The 19994-nt window shown below is 41.1% G+C and overlaps 4 protein-coding genes across 4 annotated transcripts in view; 1 reads left to right on the plus strand and 3 right to left on the minus strand.

The window, feature by feature from the left end:
• The window catches only part of LOC146454603 (lysosomal leucine aminopeptidase-like), a 29457-nt gene extending 17940 nt beyond the window's left edge, over positions 1-11517 (minus strand). Inside the window, exons 1-3 of the mRNA XM_085095269.1 lie at positions 11023-11517; positions 1338-1421; positions 673-774 (exon numbers count right to left, since the gene is read on the minus strand). Of these exons, the coding sequence (XP_084951395.1) occupies positions 673-774; positions 1338-1421; positions 11023-11129 (293 nt within the window). The 5' untranslated portion in view covers positions 11130-11517. The remainder of the gene's footprint in view (positions 1-672; positions 775-1337; positions 1422-11022) is intronic.
• LOC146454602 (lysosomal leucine aminopeptidase-like) overlaps positions 1-19994 on the minus strand; it is a 66885-nt gene that overhangs the window by 18353 nt on the left and 28538 nt on the right. The gene's annotated exons all lie outside the window — the stretch shown is intronic.
• On the plus strand, positions 3014-5540 carry LOC146454604 (uncharacterized). Its single transcript, XM_085095272.1, has 2 exons — positions 3014-4171; positions 5354-5540. Exons 1-2 carry the CDS (start codon positions 3988-3990, stop codon positions 5482-5484), a joined length of 315 nt encoding a protein of 104 aa, XP_084951398.1. The 5' UTR covers positions 3014-3987; the 3' UTR covers positions 5485-5540.
• LOC146454605 (uncharacterized) lies at positions 13729-19851 on the minus strand. The gene is made up of 2 exons (XM_085095340.1): positions 18329-19851; positions 13729-18237 (listed from the first exon to the last, which is right to left on the minus strand). The coding sequence occupies exons 1-2, from the start codon at positions 19849-19851 to the stop codon at positions 14250-14252; spliced, it is 5511 nt and encodes a 1836-aa protein (XP_084951466.1). The 3' UTR covers positions 13729-14249.

Consider the following 19994-nt stretch of genomic DNA (forward strand, 5'->3'; position numbering starts at 1 on the left):
CGAGGATTCAAACTCTGGTCTCCTGCAGCATTCAAGGCAGACATGATAACCACTACACTACAAGCAAACCCAGAGTGACGGCAGACGAAATAGCACAGCTTATTCTTATTACATCACTAAGATCACGGGCTTGCTCATTCAACATGGAGACTCTGATTTCACTTAGGATCGACTAGAAGCGATCTAAATATTCCAATAATTAATATATGTAACATGAAACAAAGGTCGACAGCTGTCTTTGTTTCATTTTAAGATTGTGTCTGGTTTATCATCAGAGTTGATAACAAACTTAAGGTATTTTCACCGCATAAAAAGATTTGAGTGCAGAGGTTTGAAGCATATATTACCCCTTGCCCCTTTGTAAGAGTGAAGAAACTATAACCCCTAATCCATTTGCTTTTAAACTTACGCAAGTCAACAGGCAAATAAAATAGCAATGAAGTTATTCTTATAAACAACTATTAATTAGTAAGCATTCTTTAACCATATAACCCTGGACATAAATTTCACTTTTAAGGTCTTTAGGAGAAGTTTTTAATGGGATCAAAGCATTTAAATTGGTTTTAAAAATAATTATAAACAACATTTGTATATCTATAGATAAACAGGTATATGGGGTACGTACGTAATTATATACTAGGTTAAGTTCAAGCATTTTTTATGGCATCTTACTTGGCCGTCAGGGCACCCTCCAAATATCCAGCAGCATACATGATAGTTTGATCACTGTATTTCTTCGGCCCAGCACCTGACACAATATCCAGCTTACCCCATCTGCAAAGTGTGAAGAAAAGTCACATTCCAACTGCTGATTTCTTTTGAATAATATGAATACCAGAGTTTGAAAAAATGAATATTGCTTTGTGATCCTGTTATTTGAAGATTGGAAAACAAAATTAGCTTTCAGGATCTAAAAAATAAAAGCATTATACAAGCTTCTGATTCACAGAATCTTTTTTAAGTATTAAGTGAGAGGTTAATTTATGTCACATGACTTGAGGTGGTGTAAGTGACTCAGTTACGTGAGAAAAAGAATTCCTTTGCTAGATTTCTTTAATAGAATTTTTCAATTGGCTATACTCTAATAATAATATTTATCCATTGCTCAATATGCTAATTAATGCCAAATGTCACAATGACATTTTTCTACTGGTAAATGGCACAAATTTGTCAAGATTTGATGTGCTAAGTGCTCTATCGATTACCTTAAAGAAGAAGTAATGTAGGAGCCCTATGTCAGGCATGACTTGAATTTTTTTTGTTTCTTGCAGGAATGGAATTATGAAGTGAAACAATTAAAAATAATGCCTAATAAATCAGCTGTTAAATTCTCATACCCAGTGGTGTATAAAGAGTCATCGTAAATCCCATAAGCCACACCGTTGTGTTTATCCAGGATTCCAAAATGTAAGTGAAACTGTCTGTCAAAAGACAAAAACAAAACCAAAATATTAACTGAGGTTTCTGTCCGATTATATTAAGCCATTCTTCTGGTTTGTAGATTTTTCATCAGGGAAACAGCAGTATAAAGCATGAAGCCAATGCGTTCAACTTCATTTCACAACAACAACAACTTTATTCTACCCCTACAGAGCACTACAGCTGAAATGACATAAAACATACAATGAAATCGATTTCACTGATGCACACTTTTTGGCACTTTTATTTTCTTGCATCATTTAAAGTTCCGAAAATTGGTGGGAATCTAAATTATTGATTCTTTCTAATAACAGCTCTTTTCTAGACAATTGTTTTATGCCAAGTGATGCATGGAACAAGGCTGGCCATTAAGGTAAATAAAACAAATATGTATTGCTAGAAATTATATTACCCCTTGAAGATATACCTTATTCTCCTTAATTTTCGCAGGTTCTTAAATTCCCAATTTTAAAAAAATTGGCGATTTTAAAGACCTGCGAAAATAACGACCGCAAACTTTGATCTCGCAAAATTTAATGGGCATAGAAAAATCATGTATTTGTGTTTTCAAGGGTCCTAAACAATTTTTAACACAAGGTGTTAGTACAAGGAGCTATCATCCATCAAGATTCACCTCAAGTTCTTCTTCGGCATCTGAGTAATCCCGTACGAAACAGCTAGGTCTAAATTTGTCTGCCTTAGGTCTAGCAAAGGTCTTGTAGACATTATCTAGACCTTTCCAAGACTAACTAAATGTCTTTAGAGTCTACCAAATGTCTTGAAAGACTTTTCGACCTCTGTTACGTCTGTTTGTCTAGAAAATGTCTTGAAGTTTGGTCTAGATTAGACCTTGACTAGATCTTTCTGTGTTGCGATAACATTTTCAGCTGCATTCAAGTTCTCAGGTATCGAGTTTCCTCTGATGTACTACTTAAACTATATCTAAATTTGTCTTGACGTTAGCCTAGTCAAGACATATAAATAAGTGTCGGCGATGTGTGCAGGATCTATAAGGGCCGGGATACATCACCGCTTTTACTTGGTATAAAAAAGCTATATTTACTCCCACTCTTAGACGTGCGATCGCGCGAGTAGAGAACTTAATTATAAAGAGTATTGAAGCTGATCACGCGAGAAAATAATTCCACTATCATGAAAGATAAAGGAAATCGGTAAATCTTAAGAATTATTCCGAAGTATTGTTCAGCTGATTATCAGGAGGAGGTATTCCAAGCAGCAGTTCACTCAAAACGCTACAAAAAACATCAGAAAATGGCGTGTGCTGCTTGAACAAGCAAAAACCCCACATTTAATTCACTTTGATCCGCCCGCCACCGACGGATAATTAACATCACTTGTTTGAGACGATGTCATGTACTCTAAAAGAAAAAAGAGCCGCTTCACAGTTGTGTAATTTTATAATAGGGGAGGAAATATCTTGCGGCGTCAAAAACCTGCAAACACTAACCTCTGCTTGGACTTTGTTGGGTTCCTCACGTTCACAACCAAAATCAAAATATTTCTTCAAAGAGCGGCCTGAAATGATTACTTTGTCATATGACAGATATTAAACAACGCTCTTCTCAACCAGTTTGCTTTTCCTTGGCGCGCGCTAATCACGCAAGCATGTTTTCAAAAACGTTTTGAGTAAAAAGCTCGTCGAGTTTGCGTTATTTTACATGTTTACCCGGTGCCTGGTACTTTAGAAAACTTCATAAAGATGCAAGTTCGAATTTGTCTCGTTAGAAATAAGCAATTTATGGAGGAAAATGTCCGTATTTTGATAAGAATAAAGAATAAATAAATAAGAATAAATAAAGAATCCACGGTGGAATCAAAACCAATTGGGCTCTGCGAAAAAGATGCTTCATTGTTCATTGAATGAATAAAGCTTTTATCAGTGAGCCCTGTAGGTTCAAAGTTTTCCGTTGCAAATGCTGTTGCAAATTTAACAGCATTATCCCCTTTCATGAGAACAGTACTCTCTTCGATGATGGGAAAGACAGATCAGTTTCTTGGTAAGAAATGTCATCATACAGGAATTGTGCCCTATTCTCGGAAGCAATAGCCGTATCGGCACGTGAAGGTTGCTCCATACTCTTCTGAATGGAGTCCACACGACTGCTTGATTCGGTATAATTTCCACTCAAGTCTTTCGTTATTTCAGCTTTTGTTCTTCGTCTTCTCTTCTCTTTTGGCTGCTCTCCAGACATGGTCCTGATTTGTGCTCAACTGCTCCAAACAAGCAACCGGCTGATGAGATCTTAAGGAACTTTTTGTGCTTTTTTTTTTCTATTTGATGCAATTCAATCGATCAGGACAAAGCGACTTTTGTGTTGTGTTACAGTGATTTCAAATCACCAAAGAATTGAAATACGTATGTGTTAGTGATACCAGTAACTCAAAATCCACCAATCAGTATGCAGTAACCGATAGCTAGCCTACAAACGGTAAGGCGGGATTTTCGGTTACTTCGCCGTTGCATTTGAAGGTGTGCTAACATAGCTACTTCGTGAGAGATTATTTTGCCAAATATCGTCAGCTTCTAACATCTAATTCTACCTAAAAATGAGTGCCAGTCTATCTGCCAGTGTTCTGTGGATCGAAGAGGATCAGTATTCAGTTGTGCCAGCAACGGACATCATGGGTACAGATATCAAAGAAGGAGAAGTGGCAACGGTAGCTTGGCGCACCGTAAAGAGTAAGAAAATACATACTTCGTGGTTCCAGGCCAAGATTCTTAAGTACTCTGGTAAGTTTTGTATTATATCTTAGTATCGTTCACATATAGTCAGACTCGGAAAACCGAATACCTTGATATCTATGGGAAAATGTAATTGAAAATGTAGTTAGGCGGGAAAATTACCTGAGTTTCAAACTTTATTAAAAAGCTTCTTCTTATGGTCCTTACAGCTGATATTCTGATATTTGGAACATTTATTATATAAAACACTAATATTTTAAACGCTTGCTACATTTTTATTTGAAATACAAACCGATATTATTAATCTTGTATATATTTATAAAGCGCGACCTCAGTGAAGCCATGCTGGCATAATTTATGCAACTCTTTCGTGACTGGATATCTGAAAATACCATGTGTCACTCTGATCGATATGTCGCGTGCGCGTGGGTTCCGTAAGGCGTCAGGACAAACTTCAAAATCACGCATATCAAAAAAAGCCGCTCATAATTTAAAGAATAGCTATATATAAAGCCAACTCTCTCGAAGCCGACAACTGGGAGGGACAGAATTCATGTGAATTTTCAGGGACCAAAATGGTAGATTAGCTTCCACGCTTTTCACGTAATATAAAAATAGCCGGGATAAAGCACTGATTCATGTGTTTGCCTCAATCTGTCAGATGTGTATGTCGGAAACTGTGGTCATGATTTGTTATTTTGAGTGACGTGATATCAATTACCACCAGTGAGTCCAGTGAGCAATAATTTGTGACTTCAAGTGAACACGACACTTTGCATTGGCGTAATTATTCTCATTTAATTTTAATTTTTTGTTACACCAGGCAACGTTTCGTGCAACCTGTCTCGCAACTTTGTTGCTCCGTTGCGAGACGAGTTGCACGAGACGTTGCCTGGTGTAAACACCCCCAGACAACGCATAAAAATATTCCTGTAGCGTTGCCGCAATCGTTGCGAGAAGTAGAACCGGATTCTACTTTTTGCGACAATTGCAGCAACAAAATAGTTGCGAGACATGTCCGTTGCAGGGTATGTTAAACAGGGCAATTTTTCGTGCAACTTGTGTCACAACAAAATTGCGAGACAAGTTGCATGAAACGTTGTCTGGTGTAACAGCGCCTTTACAGTCATGTTTGTGCGTGGCCATGTAAAAATTAACGACTATAGAAAGTCCAGCCATCATAGATTTGTTAAGTTTTTTTTCCTAATATTCACATTATTTCTTTTCCAGGATATCTACTAGCCTGTGCTTCAAGTCTAAGCATTCGTCCATTGGAACCAGGAAAGCTACATAAAATGTTTACCAATAAGTGTACCACTGCAAATGCTAAGAAAAGAAAGCAACTTATTGCTATTCAATAAATGGAAACATGACGACAAGATAGGCTTTATCACGGTTTTCGACGCCATTTTGACGAGTAGGCAAACAGGCTTGAAATAACAGTGTTTGTATGGAAATCCGCGATGTCAAATAATTTTCATAAAACATCGCTTCTGAAAAATTCATGAATTGGAAACTTTTGGCATTAGGAAAATGGTTTTAAGAAAAAAATTGGAGGGATGTAGCAGTGTCAGAAAGCGTCCAGTTGTGTTTTGAACTTTCCATACATTTCCCTGTATTTTTTTCCCGCGAACTATTTTTAGTAGCAGTTCACGGCTGGTTCGCTATACAGACAAATGTATGGAAAATTCAAAACACGACTGGACGCTTTCTGGCACAGCTACATCCCTCCATTTTTTTTTTCTTAAAATCCTTTTCCTAGTGCCAAAAGTTTCCAATTCATGAATTTTTCAGAAGCGATGTTTTATCAAAATTATTCAACATCGGATTTCCATACAAACACTGCCGGTTATTTCAAGCCTGTTTGCCTACTCATCAAAATGGCGTCGAAAACCGTGATAAGGTCTATTGCTCTTTTCTTAGCACTGAAGTGGTGCAAGTAGACTAAAAGCTACTAAATGCCCGGCAGTCAGAAATGAAAGTTCGACTGAAAGTCTCAGAAACGGCGACGTTTTCTGGAGTCAGTATGGTTCGAAAAGGAACAAATGTTTGTTTTCTAGTCGACGAAATATCCGAGCTTGAGCACACCAAATTCTGTGAAAATTTTCTGACCGACAGGCAAATTCAGTCTTACTACCATACTGACTCGAAATTTTCGCGAAAAAAAGGGTCACTATCCAAAAAAAATTAAAAAAATACAGTTTCGTTCATTTAATAGTTGCTGTTGCACGCCGCACAACGGTGTTGCCTATCATAAAAACATGATTTTCTAACTGCATTTAAAGCAGTTCAAATGGTAGGTCATGTTGATTTTATCGTTTAATTAACTATAAAACAAGTCAAAGATCATTTTGGGTCGATGAGACACAAGTAGGCTTATCAGTTTGTTCTCTAGGCCGTCATTCGATCTCGCCGAAGAATGTCAAAGAACCGTAATTAAATTGTCGCTATGTAAGCTTATGTACACGCAAGGTATCAAAACGCGGCAAGCTCATGTTGATGCTTTTTTATTTCACGGGAAAATCGCTTGTGGAAGGAGCGTCATTTTGGAGAGCTCTGCTTCCAGGGTTGCAAACCCGGTTTAACCCACATATATTTGCCAAGAAAAAGTTGGATCAGCAAGCCGCAGCACGTAAGTGAATTATGCAATTAAATATTATAACAAAGTTTACAGTATTTACAAGTTTTCGTAGACTTGCACGTGTGCAGCACGACTCTTCGGTAAGATGTCTGAAATCTTAGAAAGAAGCGATACTTGTACAGTAATTTAATAGCTCTTTAGTTGATCCTCTAATGAAGAAGCATGATATTTGTATACCTATTTATTAAAGCTTGTTGGTAATAGAAGCGATATTTGTACGAAAGCTCTTTAATTACTAAATTAGTCCTCTTAATTGTGAAGAAACAATATTAATTCTATTTTGCAAATATAACTGTTACTGAATGTGCAGTTCATATTATTTCGAATAAAAAGGTTTAATCCTAAGTATTATTTGTTGTTTTTTTCCTGTCAACCAATTAAAGGCTGCAACACCAGCTAGTATTTTTACAGCTTCGCAGAAGCGACCTGAGCCGGCCGCGTGCGAAGCTGCTGGGATCACGTACCATAAAACAAGCCGGAAATTATTGTCAGTCATCACGTTCCTTTGACCACGTGTTGATTGAAACGTCTTGTGGTTGCCTTTCTTTCTAGACAATTTTAGACATTCCAAGACCTTTCTTCTGGGAAAACCTCTTTCGAAACAATTGTCTTGAGAATGTCTAGTTTCGAGCTAAGAATGTCTAGCTGTCAAAATGTCTAGAAATGTCTCGCATTTTAGCTCAGAATATAGATCTTTCCAAGACTTTTCTTTGAAAAAAGCCGCCAGACCTAAACTAGACTTTTCAAAGACTTTATTCTAGATCTAGTCAAGACATTTTTTAGATCTATGCGTTTCGTGCGGGAATTATCTTTGCACAGTTCCTCAATTACATCCTTTGTACAGTTGTCAAATTGAACATCCTTTAGACTTTTAGAGGAATACAACTGCCGCTACGGAACAGCATATTGGTTTTGTTTCGCTTGTTAATTAACGTACAATCTTTGTAAAGTCACTTAATCGTCAATTTCGCAAAATTAAATTCCCCGCAAACACAATTTTTCTCCGCGATCGCTGAATTAAATGCTCGCGAAATGTGCCGAGAAAATTTTCACGAAATTTAAGTCCCGCGAAAATAAAGAAGAATAAGGTATAATTCTTCAGATGTAACAAAGTTTGAAATGACATTTTTTCATGGCACAGTTCAATTTCACCATCAGCAAACATCAATTATAATAATAATAATAATAATAATAATAATAATAATAATAATAATAATAATAATAACAATACAGAAATGATGCTTAAGCAATGAAGATGGTGAGCAATTTTGAAGAAAGAGCAGAAGAGTTAGGTCATCAGTCCCTGCTGTAAGATGCAGCAAAGTGCGCGGAGAAGTTTCGTATTCAGTTGAAGTTGAAAGACCCAGAGCTGGCTTGTTTATCAGCCGAGAGCGGGGATGTCAAACCCGCGAAGATGCTAACAGTGGAGTTGAGGGCAGGTCTTGAGAGTAAGTTGCAGAAGAAGATACATAGACAGAAGTGGTAGGGGAAGTTTTTGTCTGCGAGGGAAGACGATGAAGACCCCAATTTTGAAGGATGTTTCTGGTGGCTAAGCTGATGGCAAAACTGCTCGACACATACAGTGGCCGGTTTGTTCGAGCTTTACAAGCAACTCCTGCCAACAAGGCTGTATGCTTCTCAGAAGATGGGTAAGGATCCGACGGGTGCAGTGACATGTAGGCTGTATGCTTCTCAGAAGATGGGTAAGGATTTGACGGGTGCAGTGACATGTAGGCTACAGCTGTAACTGATAAAGCTGTACTGCCCTGGCCCAAAATAAGTACCTTGCCCAACGTAATGCAGCCTTGAAGACCTTACTCTTTGAGATCGTGCATGATCTAGGGCTCATCGAGTCAGTGCCACCTTGAGGGGGGTGGAGGAGGGAATTGATTTGGGTAAGAACCCATATGGCCATGGGCTCCTGATTTGGGTCACTGGTTGGTGAAGACCTCCACTAACAATGGTGAAGAAGGATGGTTTCATGATTGGGAAGGGAGATGGTGTTTTAGATTTCAAGGCTCCAAAGATTGGCATCTTTCCTAAAGTATTGAATGAAATCTTTGCAATGGTATTCATTTTACCAGCTAAACCTCCACGCTCCACCACCACAACTCCCCCCCCCCCCCCCCCACCAAAAAAAAAATTGATCCAACAAAATTTATCACCTACAATATAGGCAGATGTTTATGCAAGGTAGTAAGATTGAGTGAACACTGTAAACATGTCTGCATGGGTTAAGATAACACCACCACACTGGCAGTTTTCAAGAAATAGCTCAAGCCATACTTACTTTCCCCAGCAATTCAATCCTAATCCCGATTTGCATTTCCTAGTATATATATGACAACATAATGTTACTACCAGCACTATAGCTGGTAGTGTATGTCATCATTATTATTATTATTACTTTTATTACTGTTATTGTATGATCATTTTTTAATCAATTCTGTTTAACATATTGTAATTAGCATTTCCATACCATTAATTTATTACTTTTAATTATACCATTAATTAATTACTTATAGTTTTAAAATTAGAGTTTGTAATGCACATGCTAGCATCTTCCTATGGAAAAATTATTATCATTATTATTATTATAAGCAGTTGATAAATGGATGGATGCTAAAATAGAACCACATAGGGTGCGCAGCATAACCTATGCAATCTGAAGGAACTATAAAAAGAAAACTGCTGAGTTAAATTAGCGATAAAATATAGAAACCTTATAGACAATCTAAAGCCCTCTAATACTAAAACTATATTGAGCACCTATGCTATTCCCTCGATCAGGAAAAGTCAAGTGACGGTAGCTTTGAAAGTTCTCAATATGTTGAGAGAACTCAAGATGGTAGCCTTCTGCATCCTTCTCAATGCGTCATAGCCCCTGCTGCCAAAGAGCTTCCTCATTGTCAGGTGTACATCCCTTGACCATCCCCCCAGCACGTCAATAATGATGTTCCATTGTTCAACATAATAGCCAGGGTACCCCTTCTTCAGCTCGAATGGCAGTGACCCGTACTTGACCATCTTCTCCTCAGACTTCTTCTCCCGATGCTCCATCCATGGACAGGACATCTCCACAGCCCACACCTTCTTATTCGTGTGGTCCACAAATCGAGCGCTCACTCTGTTAGCCTTGACGAATGGTGTGTTCCGCATAAACTGGAACATCCCAAAATGCTTATGCCTCAGATGACTCATAGACAGGTTTGGGCACTGAACACGAGTACCAGGGAGGGACTGAATTATTATTATTATTATTATTATTATTATTATTATTATTATTATTATTATTATTATTATTATTATTGTTATTATTTTTATTATTATTATTATTGTTATTGTTATTGTTATTGTTATTGTTATTGTTATTGTTATTATTTTAATAGTAAAGTTCAATATTTAACTTTTTAACCCCTAATATCAAAGAACAAATTCTTGTTGTTATCAAATTATCTTGTCCCCATACTTTCTTATAAAAGTACTGGGAACAAGTTGTTAAAATATCAAGAAAATTCATCTTGGGTATCATATCATCACCTCAGGGGCTGAATAAGCATTGATATTGCAAGGAGAAAATTGATGCTGATCACTGTTAGGGCGGGTTAACTCAGAAAGTGAAGTAAGCCGTTGTGTATCGCATGACTTTGGTCACTTTGTCGAGGCGGATGGGGCACGCAGTAAAGATCATAACCAGTCTCAGAAAAAAAAGAGGATTTTTCTTAGTGTATTAACTTCTATGTGCTTCCTCAAAAATGAAAAGTAAGTTTCTGCAATAAAAAACACAGAACATAAAAAATATTGTGACATCGTGAGTTCGTTTTGGTTTTGCAAGCTGGACGTCTCGTAACTCAGGGGCACCCAACAATTATCTGTTCGGAAAACCCTTAATCCCCTACAATTTTCTAAAGGGAATTTTCACCACGAACTTTCGTGATATGGGAAATTTAAGGCCTAGTGTTTTCGGGTTGATAAAAATGTTGATTCGGTACTAGATTTTCGGAAAGGATATAAGACCTGAGGTTTTCGGGAAATGGACAAAAATCCCCTACTAATTTCGAAAAGACTCAAGTTCCCCAAGAATGAACGAACAGATAAAAAAATTATAGCGCTGCCTAAAATGAACCTATAGAGCTTTAAAGCCACGCCAGATCGCCTAACATAACGTTTCAAAGGATCTGAGAGAAAATTGTCGTTGGGTGCCACTGGTGACTGTCACCCTTGCAACTACCTATTACAGTAGAGCAAGAGAACTTACCCTCCAGTATAATATACAGTGCCATTCATTGAGTAGTCGGCTTGGCTGAAAGAAATCCTCTCAATACATAGCAAAAAACAAAAAGTATAAAGGGAAATGGCCGCCATCTTCACGATCGATCGACCCTTCAGCTTCACTCCTTCACTACGGGTCTTCACAATCTGCGAGCCAGCGAGCCATCATGTGAGCCATGCGAGACAGATGTTAGTTCACAGTCCATTTTCCTTTCTTTTCTCGCTTTTGGCGAGTGTATACAATATGCGAGTCAGCGAGGCATGTGAGGCAGACGTGCGAGGCATGCGAGGCAGAACAACCCCCAACATAAATGCTAACGGTTAAGCTAACCTGGGAGCTATTTAAGCTAACCTGAGTGCTGTTTAGGCTAACCGGAGTGCTTATTAGGCTAAACGGAGTGTTTTTTAGGCTAACCTGAGTGCCTCGCACGTCTGCCTCGAAAACCCGTATGCCTCGCTGGCTCGCTGGCTGTCAAGACCCGCTCTTTTAAGTGCGGGACTGGTCTCTGGGACCCTGGATTTTTAGACTATGCCGCAATTCTGCATCATCGGAGCCAGAGAGACATAAATCAGAATCCAGATCCGGATTAACTGTAGCAATTGAAATCTTAGGGTAACTTTTAAAAATTTCACTGGGCTCCTAACTGATGTTATAATTTTCAAGAGCTGTAAGGGACCGATCGTTTATTACGTCCTAGGGGGGCGGTGGTTTTTGAGGGGGGGGGGGTAATTTTTTTAAAAGCTCCTTTTGGGGGGGTAATTTTTCACATTGTTCGAAAAGTGAGGGGGGTAAAATTTTAAGACATACAAAAAGTACCAACTAAATGTATTTAGCAATAATTACTATTCTTCTCATCAATCATAGAGTTGGTAAAATCGACTAGAAACTTCTCCATATCGCTACTATTCTTCAGAGCGACAAAGATCTTGCACGTAATAGGTTGAGTAATGACATAGACAGGCAAACTGTGTATTCCATCAAGCAGTTTGTCTCTGAAGGCTTGTTTATCTGGGCAAAAAAATTGACTTAAAGACGAATAGAGATGGTAGGCTTCTTCAAAATCTATATATCCACATCCATAGATCAAATGCTCCTGTACTGCTCTCAAACCCCGTGCTGCTTTGACCTTCTGTGTACCTTCTTTTGACGACTGAAGAATAGACTCCAGCAATAACAATAACATTGAAGAGACGATCTAAGGTACGTGAATTACCTTATATTACTTAATTACGTAAGTACCTTAAGTAAGTTCAATGTACTTAGAAGTTAATTAATTACCTTAATTACCTTACGCCTGTAATTTATTTCGCCTAACTTCTGATTGTTTCTGTTGCCAGTTCAGATTCAGAGAGCTAGCGATTTCCTCATGTAACCAAGCGTTGTACCCAGTAACTTCTCAACAATTCAGCCACCCGGCCAACTATGGGGGGGGGGGGGGGAGGGTAAAATTTTCAAACTGTCATTGCAGCGGGGAGTAAAACTTTTGTTTGAAAGATTTTATTTTTTATATATATATATATATATTTTTTTTTTTTTTTGGGGGGGGGGGGGGTAAAAATTTTCATACCCCCGATTTTTTACAAAACCACCGCCCCCCCCCCCCCCCCCCCCCCCCCAGGAAGTAATAAACGATCGGTCCCTAAAAACTGTTTCCCAACTGAAGTGACTTTAACCTTCGTTGAAATTTTTATGTCGACGAAGTTTCATTATTTGTATTCCGGCCGTTCCAGATTCCGGATTCCTAATTCAACCCTAAATTGCCATCGCTAAGGGCTTTGCCAAGAGTTTCAAAAATGTTTTGTACAGTCGAACCTGTATATAACGGCCACCCTCGGGACTTGAGTAACTGGCCGCTTAATACAGGTGGCCGCTTAATACAGGATCATTAAAAAATACTCACTGGGCGTGGTCTAATGTCAATTTTAATGGCGTATCATACAAAAACACTTCATGCAAGAAAACAATAGGACAATCAACACTCTTTCAAGTGATCAATACTTTAAAGTTCAGTGCCAACTTGTAACTTAACGGTATAATATACGTAAGGCTGCATTCATTATGTATGCTACAGGGGGGGGGCAGAGGATTTTTTTTTCAGCGGCTCGGTTTTTTATATCCCCCCCAAGGTCCATACAAATTTTCAGAACCCCCCCAAGCAATCAGCCGAAAAATGAATACCCCCCCTCCCCCCTCACAAGAAATATCAAAATAAATATCTGTATAATAGTAAGAGACATGTTTAATAAGAACATCGAGAGAGCTTTGACTGTTTATGTCATACCTATGCCAGCCAGTTTAAGTAGCGCGAATTAAGTATAGATAGCCTGCCAGCTCGTGTACGAGTACTACCAGGTACTATATATAGTCTCTCAGAATAATAGAGGTACCCTTGTTGCTTACAATCCTTGAAAGAAGCTGCTGTACTTATCTTTTCTTTTCTCACTTTTTAAAACCATTACAAAAGCTAGACAGAATCTTACAAAAAATAAGCATCCCCCCAGGAGATATTTAAACAATTTTCATATCCCCCCTTTTTTTGCTCTAAAAATTTGAGATCCCCCCTAAAATCCTCTGCCCCCCCTTCCCCCCCCCCCCCCCCCCTTCCTGTAGGATACATAATGAATGCAGCCTAACATTAAATTGTCCTCTACTCTCCTACGGTATGCGGTGCTCTATTTCTATGACTGGTATGAACAATCTCGAATGATGAGCCAGCACAAGGATTTCCTATTAATATTTTTAATTCTGAAACCAAAATACATGAACCAAGATTTGAGACGATTTCTGGCAACATTCCGATCATATTTGAGGCGTTACAAAAATTGCTCAAGAGTCAGAAAACGTGAAATTACAACAACAAGGGAAGAAACTACATTTAAATGAAGGAAAATACAAATTGAAATGATGTCTTAGTACCTGAAGGGTAGATCCTTGTGCGGCAAATAAAAAACACAAGACGAAATAAATGGTCTACACTGTCCGTGTACGTGTATATGCTGACCGCGTGTCGAACTCAAAATAATGGACAATGAACAAAAGGTTACTTAGTGTCAAATGAAATGTGATCTAAAACACGTGTCCTTGATCGGAAGTGCCTTCGTATTTGTGGCAATAATCAGTTAATAATCAATGTTCAAATCAAATTAACAAAATAAAGTCCAACGTCATTTATAACAAATCCTCCGGGGGGACGAACTGAGGAACGGGAGGGGTCACTCGGCTTCCATGATGATGCAGCATTTTTGCACAGACCGTTTGTATTCGCCATCCTTAGTCTTGACCAGGACGTTTCGGACAACACCATCCACACCAGGGTAGACTTCCTTGACCAGGGCGAGTTGCCATTTTCCCCGCGAGGACGTGAAATCAACAAGTAGCACAACATCTCCAACCGTGAGTTGACGTCCCTTCGTTTGCCATTTTGACCTGCGCATAAGTGTTGGGACATATTCCCGAAGAAAGCGTCTCCAAAACTGCTGGGCGAGATTCTGGACGAACGCGAAACGCTTCCTGGGATTCGTTGACTCTTCGAACGGCCCCTGAGGAACACAAGGTGAGGCGCGACCAAGGAGCAGGTGATTTGGCGTCAGCGGCTGGGGATCGTTTGGATCACTTGACAAATAACCAAGTGGCCTGCTGTTAATAAGTGACTCCACTTCTGCAAACACTGTCGACATCTCGTTCCAAGAGAGGACTTGACTTCCAATTGCGACACGCAAGGATCGCTTTGTTTGTTTGATGAGACTTTCGTAGATTCCTCCTTGGTGGGGGCTGTGTGGAGTAGTGAATTTCCACTGAATCTTGTGGAGAACAGCAAAGTCGCTGATGGCCTTCCTTTCTTCTACAAACAACTTCCTTAGCTCTCTTTCGGCTCCGACAAAAGACTTGCCGTTATCAGATATGAACGTACTGGGCCACCCATGATGTGAGGCAAAACGGCGAAGTGCTTGAAGAAAGGATTGGGTAGACAAATCTTGAACAATCTCTAGGTGAACTGCTCTCACTGTTGCACACGTAAAAAGAGCGCCCCAAGCTTTGATCGACTTATTTCTTCCGTATTTCAATTTGAAAGGACCAAAGAGATCAACTCCTGTCACCACGAAGGGCGGTGAGAACGGCTTCATTCTCTCGGGTGGTAAGTCGGCCATTAACGTCATGTGGGGCGGTTGACGCAGTTTACGACAGGTGGTACAGTCTCGGACAAGTTTCTTTGCCAATCTTCTTCCACGAACAATCCAGTATCGTCGGCGGCTTTCACTTAAGGTTCTTTCACTTCCGGCATGGAAAACCATTTTGTGCGCGTTTCTCATTATTAAGGTCGAGATGTGGTGACTGGATGGCAAAAGGACAGGATGGACTTCATCATAAGAAAGGTTTGACCTTCGTAGACGCCCACCGACTCTGATGATGCCATCTTGAAGAAATGGTGCTAAGTCGACGAAATCAGTCTCCCAGCTCGTCAGGCTGCTTTGAGCTTCCTTGATCCAATACGTTTCTGCAGACTCGATTTCTGCTGGCTGGAGTGGTCCACTCCTACGGTTGCTGGGGTTTCTGGAAGCACCTCTTACATTGTAAATGAAGCGCAAAATGTAGGCAGTAACTCTTGTAAGTCGTGTCCAACTAGAGTAATTAGTTGAATCAACAATTGTTGGGACCTTGGAGACAAGACCAAGAAACCGGGATGCCTTTCTTTCGGGATCTCCAACTACAGGCGGATTGGGATCTTTCGGCCAGTCTTCAGGTGGTTTCTTGAGAAAGTCGGGTCCTGTCTCCCAGCGACCATGGATATCTTCCACTGCAATTCCCCGACTTAGGTCGTCGGCTGGGTTAAGGTCTGTTGGAACGAACCGCCAGAAACGTGGTTCCCAGGTAGACTGGATCTCGGTGACACGGACTCCAACAAAGGCCTTTAAGGTTGATGACTCGGAATGCAACCAATGTAGAACGATCTTTGAGTCTGACCACAAAGTCATGGAAGAAGGTTTGATCTTGAACTCGTCATAAATTGTTTTGGCAAGTCTTGAAGCAATGAGCGCTGCCATCAGCTCCAGTCGAGGAATAGTAGGCTGCTTGATAGGCGCGACCCTTGCCTTTGCAGATATCAGGCGAATGTCAGGACCTTCAGTTGTCGGCCATAACAGGTAGGCTACTGCTCCATAGGCATGTCCGCTTGCGTCGGCAAACACGTGTAGCTGAGACATACCTGACACATTTTCAGGCTGTAGACATCTAGGAAACGTGACGCCTTTCAGACACTGGATTTCTTTGAAGAGCTCTTGCCACAGCACGCTCATGTCGTCGGGGAGTGGATCATCCCAGTCGTACTCCTTCGATTTCCAAATGTTTTGTAGTGCAATCTTGGCTTTGATGGTGACTGCGGATGCAAGGCCCAGGGGGTCATAGAGCCTGCAGATGTTTGACAGGATAGATCGTTTCGTATATTTCCGAATCTCTGTTTCTTTCACTGCGAAGCTAAGGACATCGGCTTGTGGATCCCATCCCACGCCTAACGTTTTGACTCCTTTCTCTCCATCTAGATTGACAGGACTGTCCGAGTTACTCTTTACGTTGGGAATTTCCCGACGGGATTCCATCACAGACTTATGGGTTAGTTCCTTGAGTACATCTTTCGAAGAAGACAGCCACTCTTTTATCTTGAAACTTCCGGTGTCGAGTACCCTGTCTAGTTCCCTGATTGTGTCAACTGCTTTCTTTGGTGTTGGACAAGAATGAATTAAATCATCCATATATCTGTCTCTACTGAGGACGGTAGCAGCATTTGGGTTGTTTTCCTGGTTTTCCGTTGCCATTTTGAGCATTACAAAACTTGCCATGTCCGGTGAAGGTTTGTCACCAAAGGTAACCCTCTGTAAGGCGTACGTTGTAGGTTTCTTTGACTGATCCAAATTTCTCCACAGATACCGATGAACATGCGTGTCACCTTCAGGTAGGCGAATTTGCAAGTACATTTTCGATATATCTCCGATGAAACCCACTGGCTCTTCACGAAAGCGAAGAAGAACTCCGAGCAAATTTCCAATGAGGCAGGGACCCTTGTGTAGGAACGAGTTCAAGGAAACACCTTTATATTGGCATGCTGGATCAAACACCACTCTCAAGGGGGTACTCTTCTTTTCTGGGCGGTAGACTCCGTGGTGAGGCAGGTAGTATACTGTCTTATCGTTAGCATTAACTTCATCTTCGGTTAAAGGGCGAGCCCAGCCATTTTTCTCGTACTCCATGATCGCCTCGTCATACATTCTTGCCTTTGCTTCATCCTTTAAGAGATTTCTTTCCAGGGAAAGTAGCCTCATTTCTGCAAGCGGGTAGTTGTTGGGTAAGAGGGATTTGTCTTTCTTCCAGGGAAGACCAATCGTGTAACGGCCGTCTTCTAGTTTGCAAGAGCTTTCCATCAACTCAATTGCTTCCTTGTCCTGACGAGAGATGGCCACCTTTGGACAAGGACAGTCTCTTGCTTGAACTCCAAGGGTTTCAAACTCATAAAATTTCTCAAGATTTAGAGGCTGGACAAAGTTGATGGCACAGACACTGCTGGAATTCCTCTGGTTGTCAGACCCTATTACCAGCCATCCTAACTTGGTTTTCTTTGCTACCGGCTCGAAGGGTAATCCTTGACGTGTCTCGTCCTCGGCATGTAAGTGGGTGTATTGGACTCCTAAGATAAGGTCAACAGGACCGGCCTTGTGAGGAAAGTTAAGGTCGCTCAGATAAGAAAAGGAACGTAGCCATTGACGATCCAGGGGCGGAATACTCAAAATTGTTTTCTTGATTTCATGAGCTTCTATAGTGAATTCTTCACTGGACTCTAAGGGAGAGATCCAGAACTTAACTCTTCTGCTTTGTGACTGCTCTATTCTTTCGCCTCCGACCACGGCCAAGTCTATCCGTTCTCGCTTTCCTTGTAACCCAAGGGCTCTGGCGAAGTCTTGTCTGATCACCGTTGTGGCTGCTCCGCTGTCAATAAGGACGTTTCCTTCTCTGTATCGGCCGTTTGCTGCTCTAAAGCGAACTCTCACTATAGGCAAGACACCGTTTTTATCCAAAACTGAAGCTACCCCACTGGCAGTAGAAGGGTCGGTGTGGAGCAGGGGATGGTGGTAGTGATGGCAACCGTTACGCCCACATAATTTCTTCGTCCGACATTCTCTGATCATGTGTCCATGAGAAGCACATTTTTGCCTTTGTCACTAACTCAAAACGCTCGCTGACTGTTGAATCCGTCAGAGTAGGACATTCCGGTGCTGCGTGCGAACCCTTGCAAATGTGGCACTTCAGCGGTCTGGATCTTTGAGTAGAGTGCACTCCACGTCCTCCTTTGGTTTGTCCTCCTCCTCGGGAGCCTCCACTGGACTCGCTCCTCTGGCTCCTCATCTCATCTTGGATATCACCGAAATCTGGGTCGAACTCTGCCCTGACGCGCTTTCTTACAAATGTGCCGATATGGTGCAAGCTCGGAACTTCGCCTTTCTCTCTTAAGTCTGCCACTACACCCTTCCACTTCTCAACTAGATTTTCTGGTAAGCGCATGATCATTCTTCTTAAGTTCTCATTGGCGTTGATGTCTGCGTAATAATCGAGGCGATGCATAATGGCCAAACAGTTCGTAATGTCTAGAGAAAATTCCCGCAGAGCTTGCCTGTTGCTTCTTGTTATTTTCACTCCCTTGGTAAGCTTGTTGACTACCGCTCTGGCAATGACACTGGGCTGACCAAACTGTTCCTTCAAGGACTTTAGGGCTGTTGCATACATGGTGCCCTTTGAACCGAGACCCGCCAGTGCTCGTTCAGCTTCGCCCTTGATGCGCATGCGCAACTGGATCATTCGGGCATCGTCAGTAAGATGCGTCTTGTCGTGAATGTGGATCTTGAAGTGGTCCACGAAATCTGTGTACGATAGGGGATCTCCATCGAAGTCCGGGATCGTGATTGACGGGATGTCTTTGTTAGCTTCCAGCTTCAAAAGAGCCTCCGCGATGGTGAGGTTAGTAGTTACGGCGGCTGGTAATACGGTCTCTTGAAACTCCACCAGATCGTCTATCCACGCATCGAACGAAACACTCTTGCCTGGATTCTTGGCTGGTGTTGTGATTGGACTGCGAACTTGCGAGGTCAAGTCGTTACCTCCCGACTTTGTCACTTTACTTGCGTGACCATTTGTGTTTTCCTCTTGTACATGTACCTCAACACCATTACCAGTAGGAGCTAAGTTATCGCTGACATTGTTTTCGTGATCAGAGCCTCCGGCTACGCTATCGCCTGCTTTAGCTTGATGATCCGAGCCTCCCGTTAAACCATTAGTGGCTTGATCCTGATGGTTGGAACCTTCAACCAAATTGTCGCTTGCGTTACCTTGATTCTTTGAACTTCCGGTTAAATTGTCGGCCTCGTTACTCTGATGACCCTTGGCCGTTAAATCGATAACAGGATTTTCTTGAGTCGCCTTAGTCTTGGAAGCAAGGGCATTTTCAACTTCTTCCTCGATCGAAAATACGTCGTCGGTTAATTCGTGCTCCCATTGATCCAAACCATCGAACTCCTCTTCGTCCATGAACTCGTATAGCTGCCCATGTAGATTTCGCGCGGGTTCGAAATCGTCCCGAAGCTGTTTCACCTCCTTCTCCAAACGTCGTTTGTCTTCAGCTGGCTTGCCTTTTGAAATTATCTCACGGATGCGCTTGATCGATAGCGTAATTCGTCGACGGGCCGACTTTCTTTTGGACTTGATAGCATTTTGTGGCTGAATTTCTTCACCGCCTGCCGATCCTGGAATGTCGGAATTGTGCTTGTCTGTCATGTCCAAGCCGTCAGTGGACTATCCCAGATTAATCATACCAAGGAAAACGTTTCCACTGTCCTTCAGAAGTTTTGGTATGAACAATCTCGAATGATGAGCCAGCACAAGGATTTCCTATTAATATTTTTAATTCTGAAACCAAA

Source organism: Pavona decussata, unplaced genomic scaffold, assembly GCF_977016875.1.
Source record: "Pavona decussata unplaced genomic scaffold, jaPavDecu1.1 SCAFFOLD_300, whole genome shotgun sequence".
Classification (NCBI taxonomy): domain Eukaryota; kingdom Metazoa; phylum Cnidaria; class Anthozoa; order Scleractinia; family Agariciidae; genus Pavona; species Pavona decussata.